General features: G+C 45.0%; 2 protein-coding genes across 3 annotated transcripts; both read left to right on the top strand.

Annotated features, from left to right (window-relative positions):
• The first annotated feature begins 2425 nt into the window (after window positions 1-2425).
• On the top strand, window positions 2426-10221 carry kpna7 (karyopherin alpha 7 (importin alpha 8)). 2 transcript variants are annotated; one of them, XM_042309558.1, is made up of 13 exons: window positions 2426-2578; window positions 2821-2961; window positions 3874-3959; window positions 4322-4490; window positions 5443-5542; window positions 5622-5704; window positions 6312-6398; window positions 6474-6650; window positions 6798-6854; window positions 7249-7425; window positions 8928-9110; window positions 9672-9818; window positions 10059-10221. In XM_042309558.1, exons 1-13 carry the CDS (start codon window positions 2513-2515, stop codon window positions 10152-10154), a joined length of 1569 nt encoding a protein of 522 aa, XP_042165492.1. In that variant the 5' UTR covers window positions 2426-2512; the 3' UTR covers window positions 10155-10221. The 2 variants fall into 2 exon arrangements, with proteins under 2 accessions (XP_042165492.1, XP_042165493.1); XM_042309559.1 differs by having other exon boundaries at window positions 9672-9822.
• A 3662-nt stretch (window positions 10222-13883) lies between these two features.
• Window positions 13884-18515, top strand: timm10b (translocase of inner mitochondrial membrane 10 homolog B (yeast)). Its single transcript, XM_024441846.2, has 3 exons — window positions 13884-14195; window positions 14323-14418; window positions 17850-18515. The coding sequence occupies exons 1-3, from the start codon at window positions 14169-14171 to the stop codon at window positions 18423-18425; spliced, it is 699 nt and encodes a 232-aa protein (XP_024297614.1). The 5' UTR covers window positions 13884-14168; the 3' UTR covers window positions 18426-18515.
• Window positions 18516-21253: the final 2738 nt, after the last annotated feature.

The following is a 21253-nucleotide window of genomic DNA, read 5'->3' as shown; positions in this document are numbered from 1 at the left end:
AAAGCCACGGCCCTTGCAGAGCAAGGGGAACCACTACTTCAAGTTCTCAGAGCAAGTGACGTCACCGATTGAAACGCCACTAGCGCGCACCACCGCTAACTAGCTAGCCATTTCACTTCGGCTACACTCACCCCCCTTTTGACCTCCTCCTCTTTCCGCAGCAACCAGTGATCCTGTTCAACAGCATCAATGTAACAGTATAACTTTAGACCGTCCCCTCGCCCATACCCGGGTGCGAACCAGGGACCCTCTGCACACATCAACAACAGTCACCCACGAAGCATCGTTACCCATCGCTCCACAAAAGCCACGGCCGTTAGAGAGCAAGGGGAACCACTACTTCAAGGTCTCAGAGCAAGTGACGTCACCGATTGAAACGCCACTAGCACACACCACCGCTAACTAGCTAGCCATTTCACTTCGGCTACACTGGCCTAACAGTATATCATAATTTGACTTTGGTGCAGGTCATGTTGTTCTTCACATTACTGTGTCTGATAAACACACACTATATATAATAAATGGTATGTTTATTTGTCACATGCACATGATACAGAAGGTGAACACGGTACAGAGAAATTGTTACTTCCATAGTAGGGTATTTTGTTTATTTTGTTTAAACAATAATAATAATATAATCGGAACTCATAACATTACCAGTCTGCATGAATCTACAGGTAGCTAAAGCTAACCAACTATTAGCTAGCTAAGTTCAATGTTAGCAAGCTAGATAACATTAGGCTATAACTAGTAATGCAAATAGCTCTGAGATATGAATAATATTACTACACAGATCACATAATTAACGTTAGTTAGCGTGCCAGCCAGCTAAGATTAGCTAGCTAACAGTATGCTTTAACTTGCAATGAAAATGACTTTCTGACAAAATTAGAAACGTATAATATTTGAAAATAGAGTAAGCTAGACTCTCTTAACTGTATACATGGATGAACGCTTCTCTCTCTCTGTCACGGATGCCATGGTTGCCCTTAGTTTGAAGATGTAATCTGGAGACAGGTGTTTTATACAACAGCCTTCTGTGTTCTCTTTTTGACTCCCTCCGCATTTGCAATCAAAAGTCAGAATTGTCCCCATCTCCTTAGCTATCATACTCTGCTTCATAAGGGCATTCCACTGATTTCAAAACTCGGTCCTCCAGAAAGTACAGAGAATAACACTTATGCAGTTCTGCTATGTGATGTGTCTCAAAACAGCTGCGTTTGAAAGGATTACCTACACATACTGACAAGCTCATATTACAGACAGAAGCGTGCTACATGGCAGACCAATCCAAACTCATCTCTTGGCATGTTCAACCCACTCATTATCTCAGCCAATCATGGCTAGCAGGAAGGTTACTGTATTTGTCTGTGGCTAAACCAACTAGGCTCGTAATTTAACAATTGTGTTAGTATTTACAGATGGCATACAAGTCTGTTATTAAGGCACATGAACGTTCACATGTTCCAGAAGACATTTCTGCCCAAAAACGTTTACATTCAAATGTCTCTCCTGTGATGTCGTGTTGCGTGACATAGATTCCTGAAACGAGTCACAAATCACCATTGGCCTCCCTTAGCAGTTTCCTTCCTCTCCGGCTACTTCGTTAGGAAGGTCGCCTGTATCTTTGTGGTGACTGGGTGTATTCATACACCACCCAAAGCCTAATTATTAACTTCACCATGCTCAAAGGGATATTCAACATCTGCTATTTTGCATTTTTATACCTCTACCAATCGGTTCTTGGTGAGGCATTGAAAAACCTCCTTGGTCTTTGTAGTTGAATCTGCACCCCACACATTCAATTTGTTGAGCACGTTTGTCCTCCTGAACGTATTTAGGCCATAACAAAGGGTTTGAATACTTATTGACTCAAGACATTTCAGTGTTACGTTTTTTATGTATACATTTTTTTTTAAATAATAACTTTGTGTGTAGATCAGTGACACAACATCTAATTGTTTAATTCAAGCTATAACATGTGGAAAAAGGGGTGTGAATACTTTCTGAAGGCACTGTATCAGAACACAGATCAAAATTTGTCACACTTTTACAGCATTAGTTTCATCAACTGTTGTACAATATGATGCAAAACACAGAAAAAAACAGCATTTTGACTGTACTGGACCTTTAACACTGCGTTTGACTAGTAATATTGAGTAGGTTTATGAAATACTTAAAACAGAGTATTGAGTTTGTAAATATAAGAAATAGACACCGTTTCACACAATGTATGTGTTTGATATGGACCGGGTTGTGCACTAAAGGGGCATTCCATTGGTTTTCAAGCGGGATCTTTGCCCACCGGTGCCACTGGCGAGCTCAATCAAGCGCACCATTGGATTGACCGGGGAAAGAATTAGGAGGAGCGTCACTTTAAATCACCAGTATGGAGATGCACCTGTCATCCTTCTGAAGATGTATTTAAACTCCTGACAACCCTACAGGAGGCATTCGGCTGTTGTGCCTCAAAGAGAGAACGTTGTTCGTCTAAACTAACCCAACGGTCAACATGCCCACCACGAGTGCCACTGATGACCGTCTGAGCAAGTTCAAGAACAAGGGAAAAGAGCCGTCGGTAAGTCAGCTCCGTAGCCTAGACTTTGATTCTCCAAACTGCCTAGTTGAAGGTCCTTCCCTTTTTGTTTTTGTTCTTTTTTCCACATTTCGGTTTTGGATCGTTTCCCCCCTCCAACTCCCGTACAGGATGACAGCACGTATAACCTTCAATCGGAACGATTTTCCGAGAATTTGACGAGTTAAAAAAAGAGAGGAAAAAGAAGCCTGATTGTGGCCTGATCGATGTCTTTTTGTCTGTAGAAGCTCCGTGAGCGGCGGATCGCGGAGTGCGTAGAGCTGCGTAAAGCCGCGAAGAACGAAAACTTCCTCAAGAGGAGGAACATTACCACTCTACCGGAGGATGCGGACCAGTCACCGGAGTTGAACACCGACAACCACGAGGTACATATTTGATGAGTTGTTACAGTATAGGGATTGTTCTCCCAAATTACAATGACTATTCATTTTACCTAGGCGGTGAAGTCTATGGACAAAGTGTGACCCCGGCTATCCGTATTGTCTCCACATTTAACGTTTTATCAACAAGTGGAGTACCAAACCCTTTCAAGTGACGGGATTGGTATTAGAGGATTTGAACGTTTTTGGGCATTGTGTGAAATGTTAAAATTGACTTATGACTTGAATGGTGTGTGTGTGCACGAGCTGACACGTCTGAGGAATATAATTCATGGCTTGGTGGCAAACTGTACCTTAAAGTAATCACTAGTTAACTGTCATTTGTGGCCTACAATCAAACCATGGCTAGGGGATGTTACGAGGAGTGCCTGGACACAGCCATTAGCTGTGATATATTGGCCATATATACCACCAACCTCTGAGGTGCCTTTGTATTAATCTGGGTACCAACATAATTAAACCAGTAAAAATACATGTTGTCATGCCCATTTTATATGGTCTGATATACCATGGCTTTCAGCCAATCATCTTTCAGGGCTCGACCCACCCAGTTTATAAGTTGTTTTGGCACCTCCAGAATGTTGGCTTATCAAAGGTAAAACAGCATCCCAAATAACACCCTTCTGTACATGGTTTACACCTTTAGCCTCTATGGACCCTGGTTAAAAGTCCACCAGTGGAGACTAGGATGCCATTTGGGAAGCAGATCTGGTCAAGATTGATCAATTCAGGAAGTAACGTCAAATTCCTAAACCACATGTCAGAGTGGGGATTATTTTAGTTGAATGTCAGTTTACTGACTTGAAATTGCCCCTGAATTACTATTTAAAAGGAAATGACTCTACCTCTGCAGGGCTATTTCTGTAGAATAGTATGGTTGTCATGCTTTGTCTCCAGGTGACTGCGATTACCATCGAGGAGGTTGTTGGTGATGTGAACAGTGACTGCAAGGAGAGACAGACCAGAGGATGTCAGGCTGCCAGGTAAGGTCCAGCATTGGGTTGGTTCCTTAGGTAATTGACCCTGACTTTGGTGTTACCAGCAGCACTTACCAACTGACCTGCATGACCTCTTCTGGTTGACACTTTGGCAGCGGTCTCATTTCTCAACTGTTTTGATAAGTCTTTGCTGTGCATCTCGATTTAGTCAGTCAAATGATGGGGTAAGGTCATAAACATGTCCACTGGCAAGAGAACACTGCACCGTTAACATTGATGTATTAGAAACAGTCAATGGCCGTGGGGAAGAGGGGTACCTAGTCGGTTGCACCACTGAATACATTAATTACAGGACTAGGTTGACGAGACCTGCAGGGACGAGGGGTAACTCATCTCCCCCCCTGTAGGAAGCTGCTGTCCCGTGAGTGTAACCCCCCTCTAAAGGAGATTGTGGAGGCAGGGCTGCTATCCAGATTTGTTGAGTTCCTAGGAAGGGATGATGACCCCAGTCTGCAGTTTGAAGCCGCCTGGGCTCTAACCAACATCGCCTCGGGGACCTCCTGGCACACTCAACAGGTGCGTGCACACAGCCCTGGGCTTTCACCATTGCTTCAGGTACACTGTGGAGTCACTCGGCTAGCTGGGGCTCGGCTAACCTGGTGAGTCCCTCTCGGTGGTGAAAGCGTGCTAGACTGAAAAAATATATATAAACGCAACATGTAAAGTATTGGTCCCATGTTTCATGAGCTGAAATAAAAGATCCTAGAAGTCTTCCAAGCTTATTTCTCATTTTGTGCACACAGTTGTTAACATCTGTTACTGAGCATTTCTCCTTTGGCAAGATATGCTACACCTGTCAGGTGGATGTTTAATCAGCATGATCATTACACCGGTGCACCTTGTGCTGGGGACAATAAAAGGCCACTGTAAAATGTGCCATTTGTCACAACACAATGCCACATGTCTCAAGTTGAGGTGAGTGCAATTGGCATGCTGACTGCAGGAATGTCAACCAGAGCTGTTGCCAGAGAACTGAAGATTAATTTCTCTACCATAAGCCGCTCAATATCATTTTAGAGAATTTGGCAGTATGTCCAACCGGCTTCGCAATGGCAGACTACATGTAAACGTGGCAGCCCAGGACTGCTTCACCGGGGGGGGGTCTGAGACAGCCACCCTGACAGATGAAACTGAGTATCTAGCTAAAGTGCTTTTGTGGGGGGTGGGAAACACTCTGATTGGCTGGACCACTGCCCAATCATGTGAAACCCATAGAATTGAATACTACCGTTCCAATTGATTTCCTTATAAATTAACTCTGTCACATTTTGTTTTCAGTGTGTGTATATCTCTTTCCAAACTGTTGCACTGCTCAAACCTCTAGATGGCACAAGTGGTGCCAGCCTTTTAAACTGCATTGTTTAGGACTTGTAAGTAAACATTTACTACACCTGTTGTATTTGACCCATGTGATGTAGCCTTTGCTTGGCCTGGCTGTAGTTGACTGGTGTAATGTCTCCCTCTACAGGTGGTAGAGCATGGTGCAGTCCCAGCTTTCATATCTCTGCTGGCATCCCCCATGTTGCACATCAGTGAGCAGGCTGTCTGGGCCCTGGGCAACATAGCAGGTAACACCGAGCCCAGGAAACATGATGTCCACTGTGCTTGAACAAAAGCCTACATGTTAAGACCGTTTCCTGTTTTCAGGTGATGGACCGGCGTATCGAGATACTCTGATAGAATGTAACGTGATCCCTGCTCTGCTGTCTAGAATCACCCCAGACACACCTGTAAGTTCCCGTCCACCTGTAGGGCCCGTAGCGTCCACCTGTAGGGCCCGTAGCGTCCACCTGTAGGGCCCTTAGCGTCCACCTGTAGGGCCCTTAGCGTCCACCTGTAGGGTCCTTAATGTTATGGTTTGGCACCTTTGTCACCTGCCATGTTTGAACCAATTTTACATTCTGTTCCTTAACAAATTGTTTTCCTTCTGTTCTGACCCGTAAAATACAATTCTTAACCTCTTCTGACTCAAACTTTAAGATTTCACAATTAGTGTGGCTCATGCAGCTTTTCTATGGAGTGGGCAAGCTATTTACTGTCATTGAAAATAAGAATTTATTAACTGACTTGCCTAGTAAAATAAAAAGACTGTTCATGCTTTGGCCAGACGAGTAGGGCGCAAGATGCAGGTGAGGGTGGAGGAGGCTTTAATGCATGTCATAAGATGCCCAGCGCTGAATTAGGCCTGCGGAATTAGTGTATTGATAGTCAGACCCCTGACTTATTCCACGTTCTGTTACATTACTGACTTATTCATTCTGTTCCTACCCTAAATTATAGAATATTGCCCCCCCATTTTCAGTTTCCTGAACTGGTTACAATTCCTCTCCTCTCCAGGTGGGGTACCTTCGTAACTTGACATGGACCCTGTCTAACCTCTGTAGGAACAAGAACCCCTTCCCTCCCCTATCTGCTGTCCAACAGGTAACCTCCACAAACACACACTGTTGCACTCGGTTCTCTACTTCCTCATCTAGAAGTGTACACTTCCTCCCCCAGGTGCTGCCTTCTCTGATTCAGCTCCTCCACCTGAGTGATCAGGATATCTTGAGTGATGCATGCTGGGCCGTCTCCTACCTGACTGATGGTGCCAACGACCGTATCGATATTGTGGTCCAGACCGGTATTGTCCCCCGTCTGGTGTCCCTCATGAGCTTTGAGGCGCTCACTGTGGTGGTAAATAAAGTTCTGGTTGTCTTTAAAAGACTAGTGCTCCTTTACTGTCAGAGGGACTGACCCAGGGCTCGCTGTGGCCACTCTAAACACCACATCTGAAGGCCTGTGGTGTTCTAAACTAACTCCAGCTTCTCTCTCCCTCTCCAGACCCCAGCTCTGCGCTCCATAGGGAACATAGTGAGTGGCTCAGACATCCAGACTCAGGTGACTAACTATGGACTGATACACTTTAGCAGTTAGTGTTTGACCTGTAGTTGCTGTTCATCTCCTCAGCTCTTGGAACAGGTTTTGTCTGTGACCTTGACCAAGGCACTTGACACAAACCTGTTCCAGGGTGCTGTACTCTGGCTGACCCAGTAAACACATTTCACAGCACTTAGCCAGTGGTTTTATGGTTGCCTGTAAGCTTTAGCGGTTAAGGAATATTCCCTTGATGAGAACGTAATTACATTTAACTGGCTACTACACTATGATTATGAAGCTTTGTCCATTTGTCTTGTAGTTCATTCAGATACATTATTTTGATCCGGTGGTGAGGATACTAAACTACCTGTAAGCTTGATTTGAACTTTGACTTTAATAATTGTATTCCTGTCAGGTGGCCATCGACGCCGGGGTGCTGTCTGTCCTGCCTAGTTTAATGAGACACAGCAAACCCAGTGTTCAGAAGGAGGCAACCTGGGCTGTATCTAACATCGCTGCTGGTCCCGCTCAACAGATACAACAACTGCTCACCTGCGGCCTGCTGCCCCCGCTTATTGACCTGCTACGCAACGTTGGTGACACCTCACTACACCTGCACACTAGCCAACTGATACAGCAGCGACTCACCGTCTCCTTTGGAACCCCCAGATGTTACAATGTATTTGTAGCCCTGAACTAAACCTTAATCAAGGACTTGATGATTAGTTGACAAGTTGTATCAGATGGGCTAGTTCTGGAATGGCTGGCTGGGGGTCCTGGAGGAGAGGTTTGGGAACCACTAGTCTACCGCCTGCACTTATAGACCAGAGGTGTCCTACGAAGCAGGTTTAAGTTCACAGAAGTTAGCTGGCTGAGTTCAACACGGGATAAACGGTCATACAAATGCTGCTGACCTTTTAGCCAGGTACATGTCTGGCAACGAATCCTTCACAACAACTCCACTTACCCTGAATGAAGTGTCTGAGTAATTAGTTGACGACCAAATCGGATTCCCTCCCCTTCAAAGACTTATCATCGCTTTCATTTGATGACTAAAAATATGTAATTGTTGTTTTTGTGAAAAGTTCAAATACAATGTTTTAAAGCCTCATGCACAGTAACACTTGTAAGACATAATAAAATGTATCGACAGGAGTGGAGGTTTGTCCATTCATAAGCTCAAGTCAGCATTAACAATCTGTAATAGACTAACTTCTAAAAGCCTCACTTTAGTTTTGATGTTTCAGCATTCGACTAGCCTTGTGGGACGTGTAGTTACAACCTGCGAGAGGCAATAGCCACATCGTAGTACTGATGAACCCTGGAATGTGAAGCTGGCTAGGTCGCGGTACTGATGAACCCTGGAATGTGAAGCTGGCTAGGTCGCGGTACTGATGAACCCTGGAATGTGAAGCTGGCTGGGTCGCGGTACTGATGAACCCTGGAATGTGAAGCTGGCTGGGTCGCGGTACTGATGAACCCTGGAATGTGAAGCTGGCTGGGTCGCGGTACTGATGAACCCTGGAATGTGAAGCTGGCTGGGTCGCGGTACTGATGAACCCTGGAATGTGAAGCTGGCTGGGTCGCGGTACTGATGAACCCTGGAATGTGAAGCTGGCTAGGTCGCGTACTGTGAACCCTGATGAACCCTGGAATGTGAAGCTGGCTGGGTCGCGGTACTGATGAACCCTGGAATGTGAAGCTGGCTAGGTCGCGGTACTGATTAACCCTGGAATGTGAAGCTGGCTGGGTCGCGGTACTGTGAACCCTGATGAACCCTGGAATGTGAAGCTGGCTGGGTCGCGGTACTGATGAACCCTGGAATGTGAAGCTGGCTGGGTCGCGGTACTGATGAACCCTGGAATGTGAAGCTGGCTAGCTGTAGATCTACTCAGTGTTGAACTTGTACAGGAGCATACTGCTATGTAATGGTAGTTAAACACCACTCGCTCCACATTAGATGCGCTCACAGGTGGCAATTTGATGGACTTTACTGTAAAGGGCATATACACTTACCCAGTATCTCAGTGACTGATGCAGTGTGGGTCACGACTAACCACCCCAGTCTAATCCCTATATCTGGTGTTTTCCCAGGGGGACTTTAAGACTCAGCGGGAGGCGGTGTGGGCCATAACTAACTTCACCAGCGGGGGCACTGTGGAGCAAGTTATCCAACTGGTCCAATCAGGAGGCCTGGAGGCCATCCTCAACCTACTGACTGTCAAAGACTCTAAGACCATCCTCGTCATATTGGACGCCATCAACAACCTCTTCATGGTGAGATACCTAGTGATTGCTGCTACTTAAAGTTTAGGGGGTGACTCGCTTTCTCTCCCAGGCAGTTTAGGGGGTGACTCGCTTTCTCTCCCAGGCAGTTTAGGGGGTGACTCGCTTTCTCTCCCAGGCAGTTTAGGGGTGACTCGCTTTCTCTCCCAGGCAGTTTAGGGGTGACTCGCTTTCTCTCCCAGGCAGTTTAGGGGTGAGCTTTCTCTCCCAGGCAGTTTCCCAGGCAGTTTAGGGGTGACTCGCTTTCTCTCCCAGGCAGTTTAGGGGTGCTTTCTCTCCCAGGCAGTTTAGGGGTGACTCGCTTTCTCTCCCAGGCAGTTTAGGGGTGACTCGCTTTCTCTCCCAGGCAGTTTAGGGGTGACTCGCTTTCTCTCCCAGGCAGTTTAGGGGGTGACTCGCTTTCTCTCCCAGGCAGCTTAGGGGGTGACTCGCTTTCTCTCCCAGGCAGCTTAGGGGGTGACTCGCTTTCTCTCCCAGGCAGCGGAGAAGCAGTCTGTTTGAGGAGCTACCTTGTAAAACCTCATTATGTTCTCTCATCCCCTCTTGTTCCAGGCAGCAGAGAAGATGGGTGAGACTGATAAGCTGTGTCTACTGGTTGAGGAGTTGGGAGGCCTGGATAAGATTGAGATGCTGCAGAACCATGAGAATGACACCGTGTACCGTACTGCCCAGGCACTCATAGAGAAGTTCTTCACTGATGTCAGTAAATATCACCTGGAAGTAGTCGACTGCTTCAACACCTTTCAGACAGCAAGTCCTTGATCCCTCATGGCCCCCCCCCCGGTGCAATGCTACTCTTCCTCCAATTAGCTTTTGCTTGAGAATTCATTGAGTTGACTGCTTTTACACTTCAGACAGAGCCCTAGAACAATTTTTTTTACAAGTTTGTAGTTTAAAATCAAATTGATCAGGTGAGTCTAACATCTTGCATTGTTCCAGGAGGAGCCTGAGGGTCTGCAGACTGACGCCACAGAAGCCACTGACACAACCTTTGCTTTCAAGACCCAGGATGTGCAGAAGACCTTCCGGTTTTAATAATCCTACAGGATGTCCAGTGTTAATACACCATGATTTTGGAATATTAATAAATATATTTTTTGCACTTTTGGGCCAGCTGACAAGTTTCACAACTCCACTGTAATGTTTCATTGTTTACTAGGGTGGTATCAGACCCATCTGGGGGGGGTGATATTGCAGGCAGCACACATGGTGCTATTTCATACCAAATGTAGCACATTGTCAGGAGGTATTGACTTCTGTAACTAAACCTTGATCTCAAGCCACTTATCTGGCAAGTAAAGATAGTTGGTGCATGTCTACTTATCTTGGTTAACTTAGTTTAAGAGTTGGGCCAGTAACAAAGGTCATTTGACTCGTGCCCCTACTACGGTAGGTGAAATCAGATTCTCCCTTCAGCAAATTATATAAATGTAGCATGCACCCCTGAGCTTTTGAGTGGCACAACCCCCTCCCAACTTTAATCATACCCTGTTACATGATCTCTTGCACAATCCCATTTGAATACTATTGACGAGCTACTTTGGTTATGGCTCCCCATTCCCTACAGGCTGTTTCAAATGAATGTTCAATTGAGCTGAACACCATGCAGTTACCCTGAACACCATGCAGTTACCCTGAACACCATGCAGTTACCCTGAACACCATGCAGTTACCCTGAACACCATGCAGTTACCCTGAACACCATGCAGTTACCCTGAACACCATGTAGTTACATTTCACTGGTGTTAGATCTCTGACTTAATGGTTAAAACCTTGTTAGGGGTAACTGTCTCACTGGTCCTTATTAGAACTATTGGCACAGTCCCTGATAATTGTTGGTCAATTCAGAATTTAATCTCTAACAAAAGCATGGTCAAATCTACCAATCATGGAACATATTGAAAGCTTCTATTCTTCCAACGGAACGTAGGGGAGTTATTGAATGTAGACATCGGCTGTATTGATGCATTAGCAAGGTTTTCAAACCAACCTTTTCTGGGTGTCCATTTTCAGTTCTGTTGGGTGCTTAGTGAGTATGACCAAGATGGCATTTATTCAGCCATTTCCCAACCTCTGTACATCAGGGGTAGGCAATTTGTTGAAAAGCAATTCGCAGGCCAGAAAGGCGCCGCCATTTACTGGTTAGATCCATTATGGGCATCTAGTTCCACACTCGTGGCCTGGAGTCCAGCGGGCTGAATGGGCTCGCCTGCATTAGATGGAACATCGTTTTATATGGATGAGAACCATAGATGGCTAACAGACCGTTGTCTTTAATGTTCAGATGAGGTGGAAGTTGGGTGTTTTTATACAGACACCCTGGCTAGCTCATGGCCTTGGAGAATACTGCAAAGCACGATCAAGGAGTTCTTAAATTATCGTTTTGGGGGTTCATTAAAGCTAAACCTGGATATGTATTTCTGGGTGACCCAAGCTTTTCCTTCTAAAAAACTGAAGTTAGTACCTTCACAAAGTATTCAGACCCCTTTCTCCACATTTTGTTACAGCCTTGTTCTAAAATGGATGAAGTTCTTTTTGTTCCCTCCCTCAGTCTACACAACACCCCATAATGACAGCAAAAACATTTACAGTCCCGGTTAAGTATGGACACACCTATTGGACATTGTAGAATAATAGTGAAGACTATGAAATGACACCTATGGAATCCTGTAGTAACCAAAAAAGTGTTAAACAAATAAAAATATATTTTAGATTCTTCGAAGTAGACACCCTTTGCCTTGATGACAGCTTTGCACACTTGGCATTCTCTCAACCAGCTTCATGAGGTAGTCACATGGAATACTTTTCCAACAGTCTTGAAGGAGTTCCCAAATATGCTGAACACTTGTTGATTGCTTTTACTTCAGTCTGCGGTCCAACTCATCCCAAACCATCTCAATTGGGTTGAGGTCATCTGATGCAGCACTCCATCACTCTACTTCTTGGTCAAATAGCCTTTACACAGCCTGGAGGTGTTGGGTCATTGTCCTGTTGAAAAACAAATTATTGTCCCACTAATCCCAAACCAGATGGGATGGTGAATCGCTGCAGAATACTGTGGTAGCCATGCTGGTTAAGTGTGCCTTGAATTCTAAATAAATCAGTGTCACCATCAAAGCACCTCCACACCACCTCCTCCATGCTTCACAGTGGGAACCACATGCAGAGATAATCTGTTCAGCTACACTGCGTCTCACGAAGACACTACTGTTGGAACCAAAAATCTATCATTTGGACTCATCAGACCAAAGGACAGATTCCCACCGGTCTAATGTCCATTGCTCGTGTTTCTTGGCCCAAGCAAGTCTCTTCTCATTATTGGTGTCCTTTAGGGCTCCCGAGTGGCGCAGCGTTCTAAGTCATCTTAGAGCGAGAGGCGTCACTACAGACCCTGGGACGAATCCAGACAGAATCACACCCGGCCGTGATAGGGAGTCCCATAAGGAGGTGTATAATTGGCCCAGCATCGTCCGGGTTTGGCCGGTGTAGTCTGTAATTGTAAATAAGAATTTGTTCTTACCTGACTTGCCTAGTTAAATAAAGGTAACATGTTTTTTTTTAATAGTAGTGGTTTCTTTGCAGCAATTCGAACCATGAATGCCTGATTCACACTGTCTCCTTTGAACAGTTGATGTTGAGATGTGTCTGTTGCTTGAACTCTGTGAAGCATTTATTTGGGCTGCATTTTCTGAGGCTAGTAACTCTAATGAACTTATCCTCTTCAGCAGAGGTAACTCTGGGTCCTCCTTTCCTGTGGTGGTCTTCATCAGAGCCAGTTTCATCATAGCGCTTGATGGTTTTTTTGTGACTTGATGGTTTTTGTGACTTGGTGGTTTTTGTGACTTGATGGTTTTTTGTGACTTGATGGTTTTTTGTGACTTGATGGTTTTTTGTGACTTGATGGTTTTTGTGACTTGATGGTTTTTGTGACTTGATGGTTTTTTGTGACTTGATGGTTTTTGTGACTTGAAGAAACTTTCTAAGGTTCCGTATTGACTGACCTTCATGTCTTAAAGTAATGATGGACTGTCGTTTCTCTTTGCGTATTTCAGCTGTTCTTGACATAATATGGACTTGGTCTTTGACTGAGTGGCTGGTAGACTGGCTGGCTGGTTGACTGAGTGGCTGGTTGACTGGCTGGCTGGTTGAGTGGCTGGTTGACTGGCTGGCTGGTTGACTGGCTTGGCTGGTTGACTGAGTGGCTGGTTGACTGGCTGGCTGGTTGACTGAGTGGCTGGTTGACTGAGTAGCTGGTTGACTGGCTGGTTGACTGACTGACTGACAGGCTGGCTGACTCTGGCTGACCTCTCCTATCCAGAGGCGTTGAGAATAAGGGCTGTCCAGCTTGTCTCCTATCTGACAGCGGTGAGAAGAGTGGAAGAAGGGAGTAACGTTGAACAAACCATGGTAGTTGGATTAGAGACATCAGTAAATGTTCCTCGCCAACAGGATCCTGACATGTTAAAAAAAGGTGGACTTTGTATTGTTTATAGCATTGGTTATAAACTGCACAGAGCAGAGAGGAAATAGGAGAAAAGAGGCATTGTGGGTGTGGCTGAACGTTTATTGGGGACTCCTTCATCACAGGCCCCTGAGTCTGTATAGGGATGTGATCTGGACTATGACTGAAGGAGTGGGATGGGTTTAAGGATGTATTTTATTTTTGTATTGTATTTGTTTTTTCCCTTTCCCGCAATGGATTTTTTCCCCCTCCGTTCATTACCCATACAGTAGGTGGCGGCATGCACCTTTAACGTTTGTTTGCGGACCGGCATAACACCACAGAAGAAGAAGGTACGTCCTAGGGATACCGAATAGCACTAACCTGAATGTCAAAATACTCTTTTCTGTCATATCAACGTGATTATTTTCGGGTTGTATGTTCTCTTCATTGTAACTATTATACGTTTTGACGTATTCATACATGAATTGCACATCGTGTTGAGACGTCTTTTTCAGTTCAATATAAACGTAGAGGCTGGCAAGATATTTCAACGCTAACGCATTGCAAAGCTAGTGAAGCTAACTAGCCGATTTGGACGTTACACCATGGAGCCCGAAGCACAAATACGAAACGTAAGTTCATCTCAATGTGACCATGTTTTTTCATCAACGTACATGTTATAGATGTAGCCATGTGATGACTCCCAAGACGAGGCTTTTTTTTGTGTGTGTGTTGATCACTATGTTTGGTTGTTTTTAGCTACGGGACTTTCTGATGGTCTACAACCGTATGACAGAGATCTGTTTCCAGAGATGCACCAGTAACTTCAACTACAGAAGTCTCACCATGGACGAGGTGAGGCCTGGCTCGTTACATGGCTGTGGGTGAGAGATGGGGCTCGGTAGATCAACTCCTCAGGGACCTGGCTCTGTCTTTACCCAGTGGTGTAGTGATGGTTGTTTTTAGGTGAGAGGGCAAAATCGTTTCCTCATTCAAAGTTTTTGTATTGACCGATGTAGCCTGTTGAATGAATACACACACACACACACACACACACACACACACACACACACACACACACACACACACACACACACACACACACACACACACACACACACACACACAGAGAGAGAAACACACACAGTACACACACACACACACACACACAGCATTCGGAAAGTATTCAGACCCCTTGACATTTTCCACATTTTGTTACATTACAGCCTTATTCTAAACTAGATTTTCTCTTTGCAATCTACACACAATACCCCATAATGACAAAGGAAAAACAGGTTTAGAAATGTGTGCAAATGTATTAAAAATAAAAAACTGAAATATCACATTTAAATAAGTATTCAGACCTTTTACTCAGTACTTTATTGAAGTACCTTTTGACAGAGATTACAGCCTGGAGTCTACTAGATGCTACAGGTTTGGCACACCTGTATTTGGGGAGTTTCTCCCATTCTTCTCTGCAGATCCTCTCAAGCTCTGTCAGGTTGGCTGGGGAGCGTCGCGGAACAGCTATTTTCAGGTCTTTCCAGAGATGTTTGATTGGGTTCAAGTCTGGACATTCAGAGACTTGTCCCGAAGCCACTCCTGCGTTGTCTTGGCTGTGTTTAAGATCATTGTCCTGTTGGAAGGTGAACCTTCGCCCCCAGTCTGAGGTCCTGAGCGCTCTGGAGCAGATTTTCATCAAGGATCTCTCAGTACTTTGCTCTGCTCATCTTTCCCTTGATCCTGACTAGTCTCCCAGTCCCTGCTGCTGAAAAACATCCCTCGCAGCATGATGCTGCCACCACCATGCTTCACCATAGGGATGTTGCCAGGTTTCCTCCAGACAAGACACTTGGCATTCAAGCCAAGGTTTCATCAGACCAGAGAATATTGTTTCTCAGGATCTGAGACTCATTTAGGTGCCTATTGGCAATCTCCATGTGCCTTTTACTGAGTGGCTTCCGTCTGGCCACTCTACCAAAAATGCCAGATTGGTTGAGTGCTGCAGAGATGGTTGTCCTTCTGGAAGGTTCTCCCAAAGAGGAGCTCTGGAGCTCTGTCAGAGTGACTATCGGGTTCTTGATCATCTCCCTGACCAAGGCTCTCCTCCCACGATTGCTCAGTTTGGCTGGGCAGCCAGATCTAGGAAGAGTATTGGTGGTTCCAAACTTCTTCTATTTAGGAGTGATGGAGACCACTGTGTTCTTGTGGACCTTCAATGCTGCAGACAGTTTTTTGGTACCCTTCCCCAGATCTGTGCCTCGTCACAATTCTGTCTCGGAGCTCTACGGACAATTCCTTCGACCTCATGGCTTGGTTTTTGCTCTGACATGCACTGTCAACTGTGGGACCTTATATAGACAGGTGTGTGTCTTTCCAAATCATGTCCAATCAATTGAATTTACCACAGGAGGACTCCATTCAAGTTGTAGAAACATCTCAAGGATGAACATTGGAAACAGGATGCACTCTTAACAACAAGTAGAGCTTTAATTTGGTGTATTGCATGTGTGATTTCATGAAAGTTTAATTTTTAGAGTAATTTATTTTAATTTCTGCATTTTCACTGGATGTTGGCCAGGTGGGACACTTACCGTCCCACATATCCCAGAGTTAAGGATGATCAATGGAAACAGGATGCACCGGAGCTCAATTTCGTGTCTCATAGCAAAGGGTCTGAATCCTTATGTAAATAATAAATAAGGTGTTTCTGTTTTTTATTTTTTAAAGCATTTGCAAACATTTCTAAAAACCTCTTTGCGTTGTCATTATGGGGTATTGTGATGTCATTGTGGGGTATTGTGATGTCATTGTGGGGTATTGTGATGTCATTGTGGGGTATTGTGATGTCATTGTGGGGTATTGTGATGTCATTGTGGGGTATTGTGATGGTATTGTGTGTAGATTTATGAGGAGAAAAAAAATCAATTTTAGAATAAGGCTGTAACGTAACAAAATGTGGATAAAGTGAAGGGGGTCTGAATACGTTCCAAATGCACTTTATATACAGTGGGGCAAAACAAGTATTTAGTCAGCCACCAATTGTGCAAGTTCTCCCACTTAAAAAGACGAGAGACTATGACAGACAAAATGAGAAAAAAAATTCCAGAAAATCACATTGTAGGATTTTTTATGAATTTATTTGCAAATTATGGTGGAAAATAAGTATTTGGTCAATAACAAAAGTTTATCTCAATACTTTGTTATATACCCTTTGTTGGCAATGACAGAGGTCAAACGTTTTCTGTAAGTCTTCACAAGGTTTTCACACACTGTTACTGGTATTTTGGCCCATTCCTCCATGCAGATCTCCTCTAGAGCAGTGATGTTTCGGGGCTGTTGCTGGGAAACACGGACTTTCCACTCCCTCCAAAGATTTTCTATGGGGTTGAGATCTGGAGACTGGCTAGGCCACTCCAGGACCTTGAAATGCTTCTTACGAAGCCACTCCTTCGTTGCCCGGGCGGTGTGATTGGGATCATTGTCATGCTGAAAGACCTAGCCAGGTTTCATCTTCAATGCCCTTGCTGATGGAAAGAGGTTTTCACTCAAAATCTCACAATACATGGCCCCATTCATTCTTTCCTTTACATGGATCAGTCGTCCTGGTCCCTTTGCAGAAAAACAGACCCAAAGCATGATGTTTCCACCCCCATGCTTCACAGTAGGTATGATAAGTATTTGTCCTCAGGCCTGGAGGGAAGTCTTTGTCCTCAGGCCTGGAGGGAAGTCTTTGTCCTCGGGCCTGGAGGGAAGTCTTTGTCCTCGGGCCTGGAGGGAAGTCTTTGTCCTCGGGCCTGGAGGGAAGTCTTTGTCCTCGGGCCTGGAGGGCCTGAGTCTTAGTCTTAGCCTCAGTCTTAAAGTCTGCTGTTTTAGATTTCTCTGCAGACCTGGGTCCAGCTGCCTCACCCTCCACCCTCTCCTGAACCCCCCATGTACTGCACTGACACAAGTCATTCCATTACCCAAGAGCGGTAAAGCATCCTTTACTGGTTCTAACAGCAGACCTATCAGCTTGCTGCCAGCTCTTAACAAACTGTTGGAACAAATGGTGTTTGACCAAATACAATGCTATTTCTCTAAACAAATGAACAACAGACGTTCAGCACGCATATAGAGAAGGGCACTCAACATGTACAGCACTGACAAATGACTGATGATTGGTTGAAAGAAATTGATAATAAGAGTGGGAGTTGTACTGTTAGATTTCAGTGATACTGAAGGACTCGGTATTTAGAATGAGATGTGTTTAACACCCAGCCTGTGTTTATCCTCCCGTCCTCTAGGAGCGCTGTGCAGACAGCTGTGCCGGGAAGCTGATCCGCTCCAACCACCGTCTGATGGGAACCTATGTCAACCTGATGCCGGGGATGGTGCAGCGCCGCATGGCTGAGATGGAGAAGAAGAACGCTGAGCTGGTCACAGCAGAGGCTGAGGCTGCAGGTGCACTGGAGGGGACACCTGACTTGGCTGATCAAGGCCTACCTATAGCCTCAACCGGGGGTAAAGCCTCCGCTCCTGCCCCGGGGACAAGTGAGGGTATGACGGCTTCAGAGGTATCAGTGATGGCTGCCTCAGTCTTAAAGCCTGCTGTTTTAGATTTCTCTGCAGACCTGGGTCCAGCTGCCTCACCCTCCACCCCCTCCTCCACCTCCACAGAGGTTAAACTAGCAGCTGCCTCACCCTCCACCCCAGCCTCAGAACCACTGGTGCCTTCCTCCATCTCCCAGGCTGTGAATGGAGTAGGGCTCACCAGGCTGACTTCAGGCCCAATTTTAGAGTTGTCCCCTGTTAGACATGATGAATCCACAGTCACTGCTGCTCCCTGTGCTGCACCAAGTGGTCCCCACCTTAGTAGATAACCAGGCACCAGTAATGTTAGTTCCGCCCACATTTACATATGGTGCCTGTAGAGGCGACACTAGCGCCTACAATAGTGGCTCTTATGGTTACACAGAGATAAGCCCTAACCCCAGGCCCTGCCCTAACCCCAGGCCCTGCCCTAACCCCAGGCCCAGCCCTAACCCCAGACCCTGCCCTAACCCCAGGGCCCTAACCCCAGGCCCAGCCCTAACCCCAGGCCCAGCCCTAACCCCAGGCTCAGCCCTAACCCCAGGCCCAGCTCCCTAACCCCAGGCCCAGCCCTAACCCCAGGCCCAGCCCTAACCCCAGGCCCAGCTCCCTAACCCCCGGCCCAGCCCTAACCCCAGGCTCAGCCCTAACCCCAGGCCCAGCCCTAACCCTGGCCCTAAGCCCTAACCCCAGGCTCAGCCCTAACCCCAGGCTCAGCCCTAACCCCAGGCCCAGCCCTAACCCCAGCTCCATCCCTAGCTCCAGTAAAGCTTCGGTCACAGTCCCAGCTCCTACCAGTGATGTCCCTCTCTCCCCCAACCATCCACCCTGACCACACAGGACTCTCAGCTGCCATCTTGAGTGTATGTGATCTATAGAATTGAACCAAGGATCCTGGAGAACTACTGGAAGTGCAGGGTTTCAATTCAGCCCTGCCGAAACATTGTAATAATCAAGGTCCTCAGTCAGCTCTAATTGTCTGAATCAAGGGTGTCACCTTACTGCCCTACAGGATAAGTGCTTGGTCATCAGCAATACAGAGTAGATATGTTGATGATGATTTTACCTTGGTGTTACAACACTGTATAGGCACCATGATGGAAAAATACCTTTCTGTCAAATATTAAACGATTCTGGAGAGGAAGTCGTCATTGTGATTTTTTGACAAGAAATCTAACTTCTTTCCTATGATGTGTTTGTTTGTGTGATTTTGAGGAGGAGGGAAATTGTTCGTCCCCTGAAGGAGTTAAAAGCAGTGGAATGGACAAGACAATATTGTTTCTCCTGGTCTGAGTGTCTTTAGGTGCCTTTTGGCAAACTTCAAGCAGGCTGTCATGTGCCTTTAACTGAGGAGTGGCTTCCGTCTGACCACTCTAACATAGAGGCCTGAGAGGTACAAAAAAAAAAAAAAATGCAGCAGACATTTTTTTGGTACCCTTCCCCATATCTGTGCCTCGACACAATCCTGTTTCAGAGCTACAGACAATTCCTTCGACATGGCTTGGTTTTTGCTCTGACATGCACTGTCAACTGTGGGACCAAACCATGTCCAATTAATTGACTCCAATTAAGTTGTGGAAACATCTCCAGGATGATCAATGGAAACAGGAAGCACCTGAGATCAATTACAAGTCTCATAGCAAAGGGTCTGAATACTTCTGTAAATAAGGTATTTCAGTTTTTAAATTTATAATAATTTTTAAACATTTCTAAAAACCTGTTTTTGCTTTGTCGTTATGGGTTATTGTGTGTAGATTGTTGAGGAAAATGTTTAATCTATTTTAGAATAAGATTGTAACTTAACAAAAATGTGGAAAAATTCAAGGTTTGAATACTTTCCAAATGCTCTGTATGTACTGGCCCATACAATATTACAGTAAATGAGATATGGGTATATTAAGCTGTAGTATAGAGCTAGGAAGCACGCCTGATGAACCAAACCACTCATCTTTCTGATAACAGATTTCATCACTTTGCTACAGAAAAATGTAGTGATCTTTCCTGGTATAAAACATCAATTAGAGCTCTGAGGAATCTAGTCGATGTGACTTGGTCCGTTTCATTCACACCAATTGAGACTCTGGCTCTCATTTTGGGGGGTAATATTTCTTATACTTACTAGTGAAAATAATAAAGTTGGATTTTTACAATTTTTAAAGATAGACATCTGTAACCATTCAGAACATTTTCCTGAATTGGCTTCATTAATTAGTGAGTCAAAATTCTTGTATGATAAAATCAAATTGGTATCATTAGCAAAGAGAATGGGAAGCGCGGTAGAAGACCCAACAGTCAGGTTATTGATATAGATTAGTATGGCAGAAGACCCAGCAGTCAGGTTATTGATATAGATTAGTATGGCAGAAGACCCAGCAGTCAGGTTATTGATATAGATTAGTATGGCAGAAGACCCAGCAGTCAGGTTATTGATATAGATGAGTAATAACAAAGGTCCAATTATCCAACCCTGTGGCTTACCCTGTACCACAGATGTTGTTGCAGGTGTAGCGAAATGCACACCAAAGGATATCTTTGCACTGGTAGTTTCACAGCCGCTTGTATAAACACATTGTTCTCTCACATAAACACCGATATGTGTATAATCATGAGAACCTTAGTAATGCAATTTAGTAGGTAATATTTCATGATCAAACGCTTTGGATAAATCTAAAAAGATACAGAGAGTGTATTCTTTGTTGTTCGGGGCTGTAAAGATTTTATCCACAAGTTGCAAAAGAGCCACATCTGTGGAGTAGTTTTTATCAAAACCATATTGGTTATAGAATACAGTGTGGATTTCAAACGTTTCTCTAGGATTGTAGAAGAATGACTGTACAGATATTGGTCAATAATATGTAAAAGGTCTTGGATCCCCAGATTTATAGATGGAATAACTTTGGCAATTTTCAAGTCCTTAAGAACAATGCATATATTTGGTGAAGATATACAGTGCCTTGCGAAAGTATTCGGCCCCCTTGAACTTTGCGACCTTTTGCCACATTTCAGGCTTCAAACATAAAGATATAAAACTGTATTTTTTTGTGAAGAATCAACAACAAGTGGGACACAATCATGAAGTGGAACGACATTTATTGGATATTTCAAACTTTTTTAACAA

This window comes from Oncorhynchus tshawytscha, linkage group LG30, assembly GCF_018296145.1.
Source record: "Oncorhynchus tshawytscha isolate Ot180627B linkage group LG30, Otsh_v2.0, whole genome shotgun sequence".
Classification (NCBI taxonomy): domain Eukaryota; kingdom Metazoa; phylum Chordata; class Actinopteri; order Salmoniformes; family Salmonidae; genus Oncorhynchus; species Oncorhynchus tshawytscha.
This window is presented reverse-complemented; position numbering and strand designations above follow the sequence as displayed.

Excerpts from the sequence above, each read along its gene's own strand:
- kpna7 (XM_042309558.1), top strand. The coding sequence starts at position 2,513 with ATGCCCACCACGAGTGCCACTGATGACCGTCTGAGCAAGTTCAAGAAC. Across the intron at positions 2,579-2,820 it reads ACAAGGGAAAAGAGCCGTCG|AAGCTCCGTGAGCGGCGGAT; the intron begins GTAAGTCAGCTC and ends TTTTGTCTGTAG. Across the intron at positions 6,399-6,473 it reads CCCTATCTGCTGTCCAACAG|GTGCTGCCTTCTCTGATTCA; the intron begins GTAACCTCCACA and ends TTCCTCCCCCAG.
- timm10b (XM_024441846.2), top strand. The coding sequence starts at position 14,169 with ATGGAGCCCGAAGCACAAATACGAAAC. Across the intron at positions 14,196-14,322 it reads CCGAAGCACAAATACGAAAC|CTACGGGACTTTCTGATGGT; the intron begins GTAAGTTCATCT and ends GGTTGTTTTTAG. Across the intron at positions 14,419-17,849 it reads GAAGTCTCACCATGGACGAG|GAGCGCTGTGCAGACAGCTG; the intron begins GTGAGGCCTGGC and ends CCCGTCCTCTAG.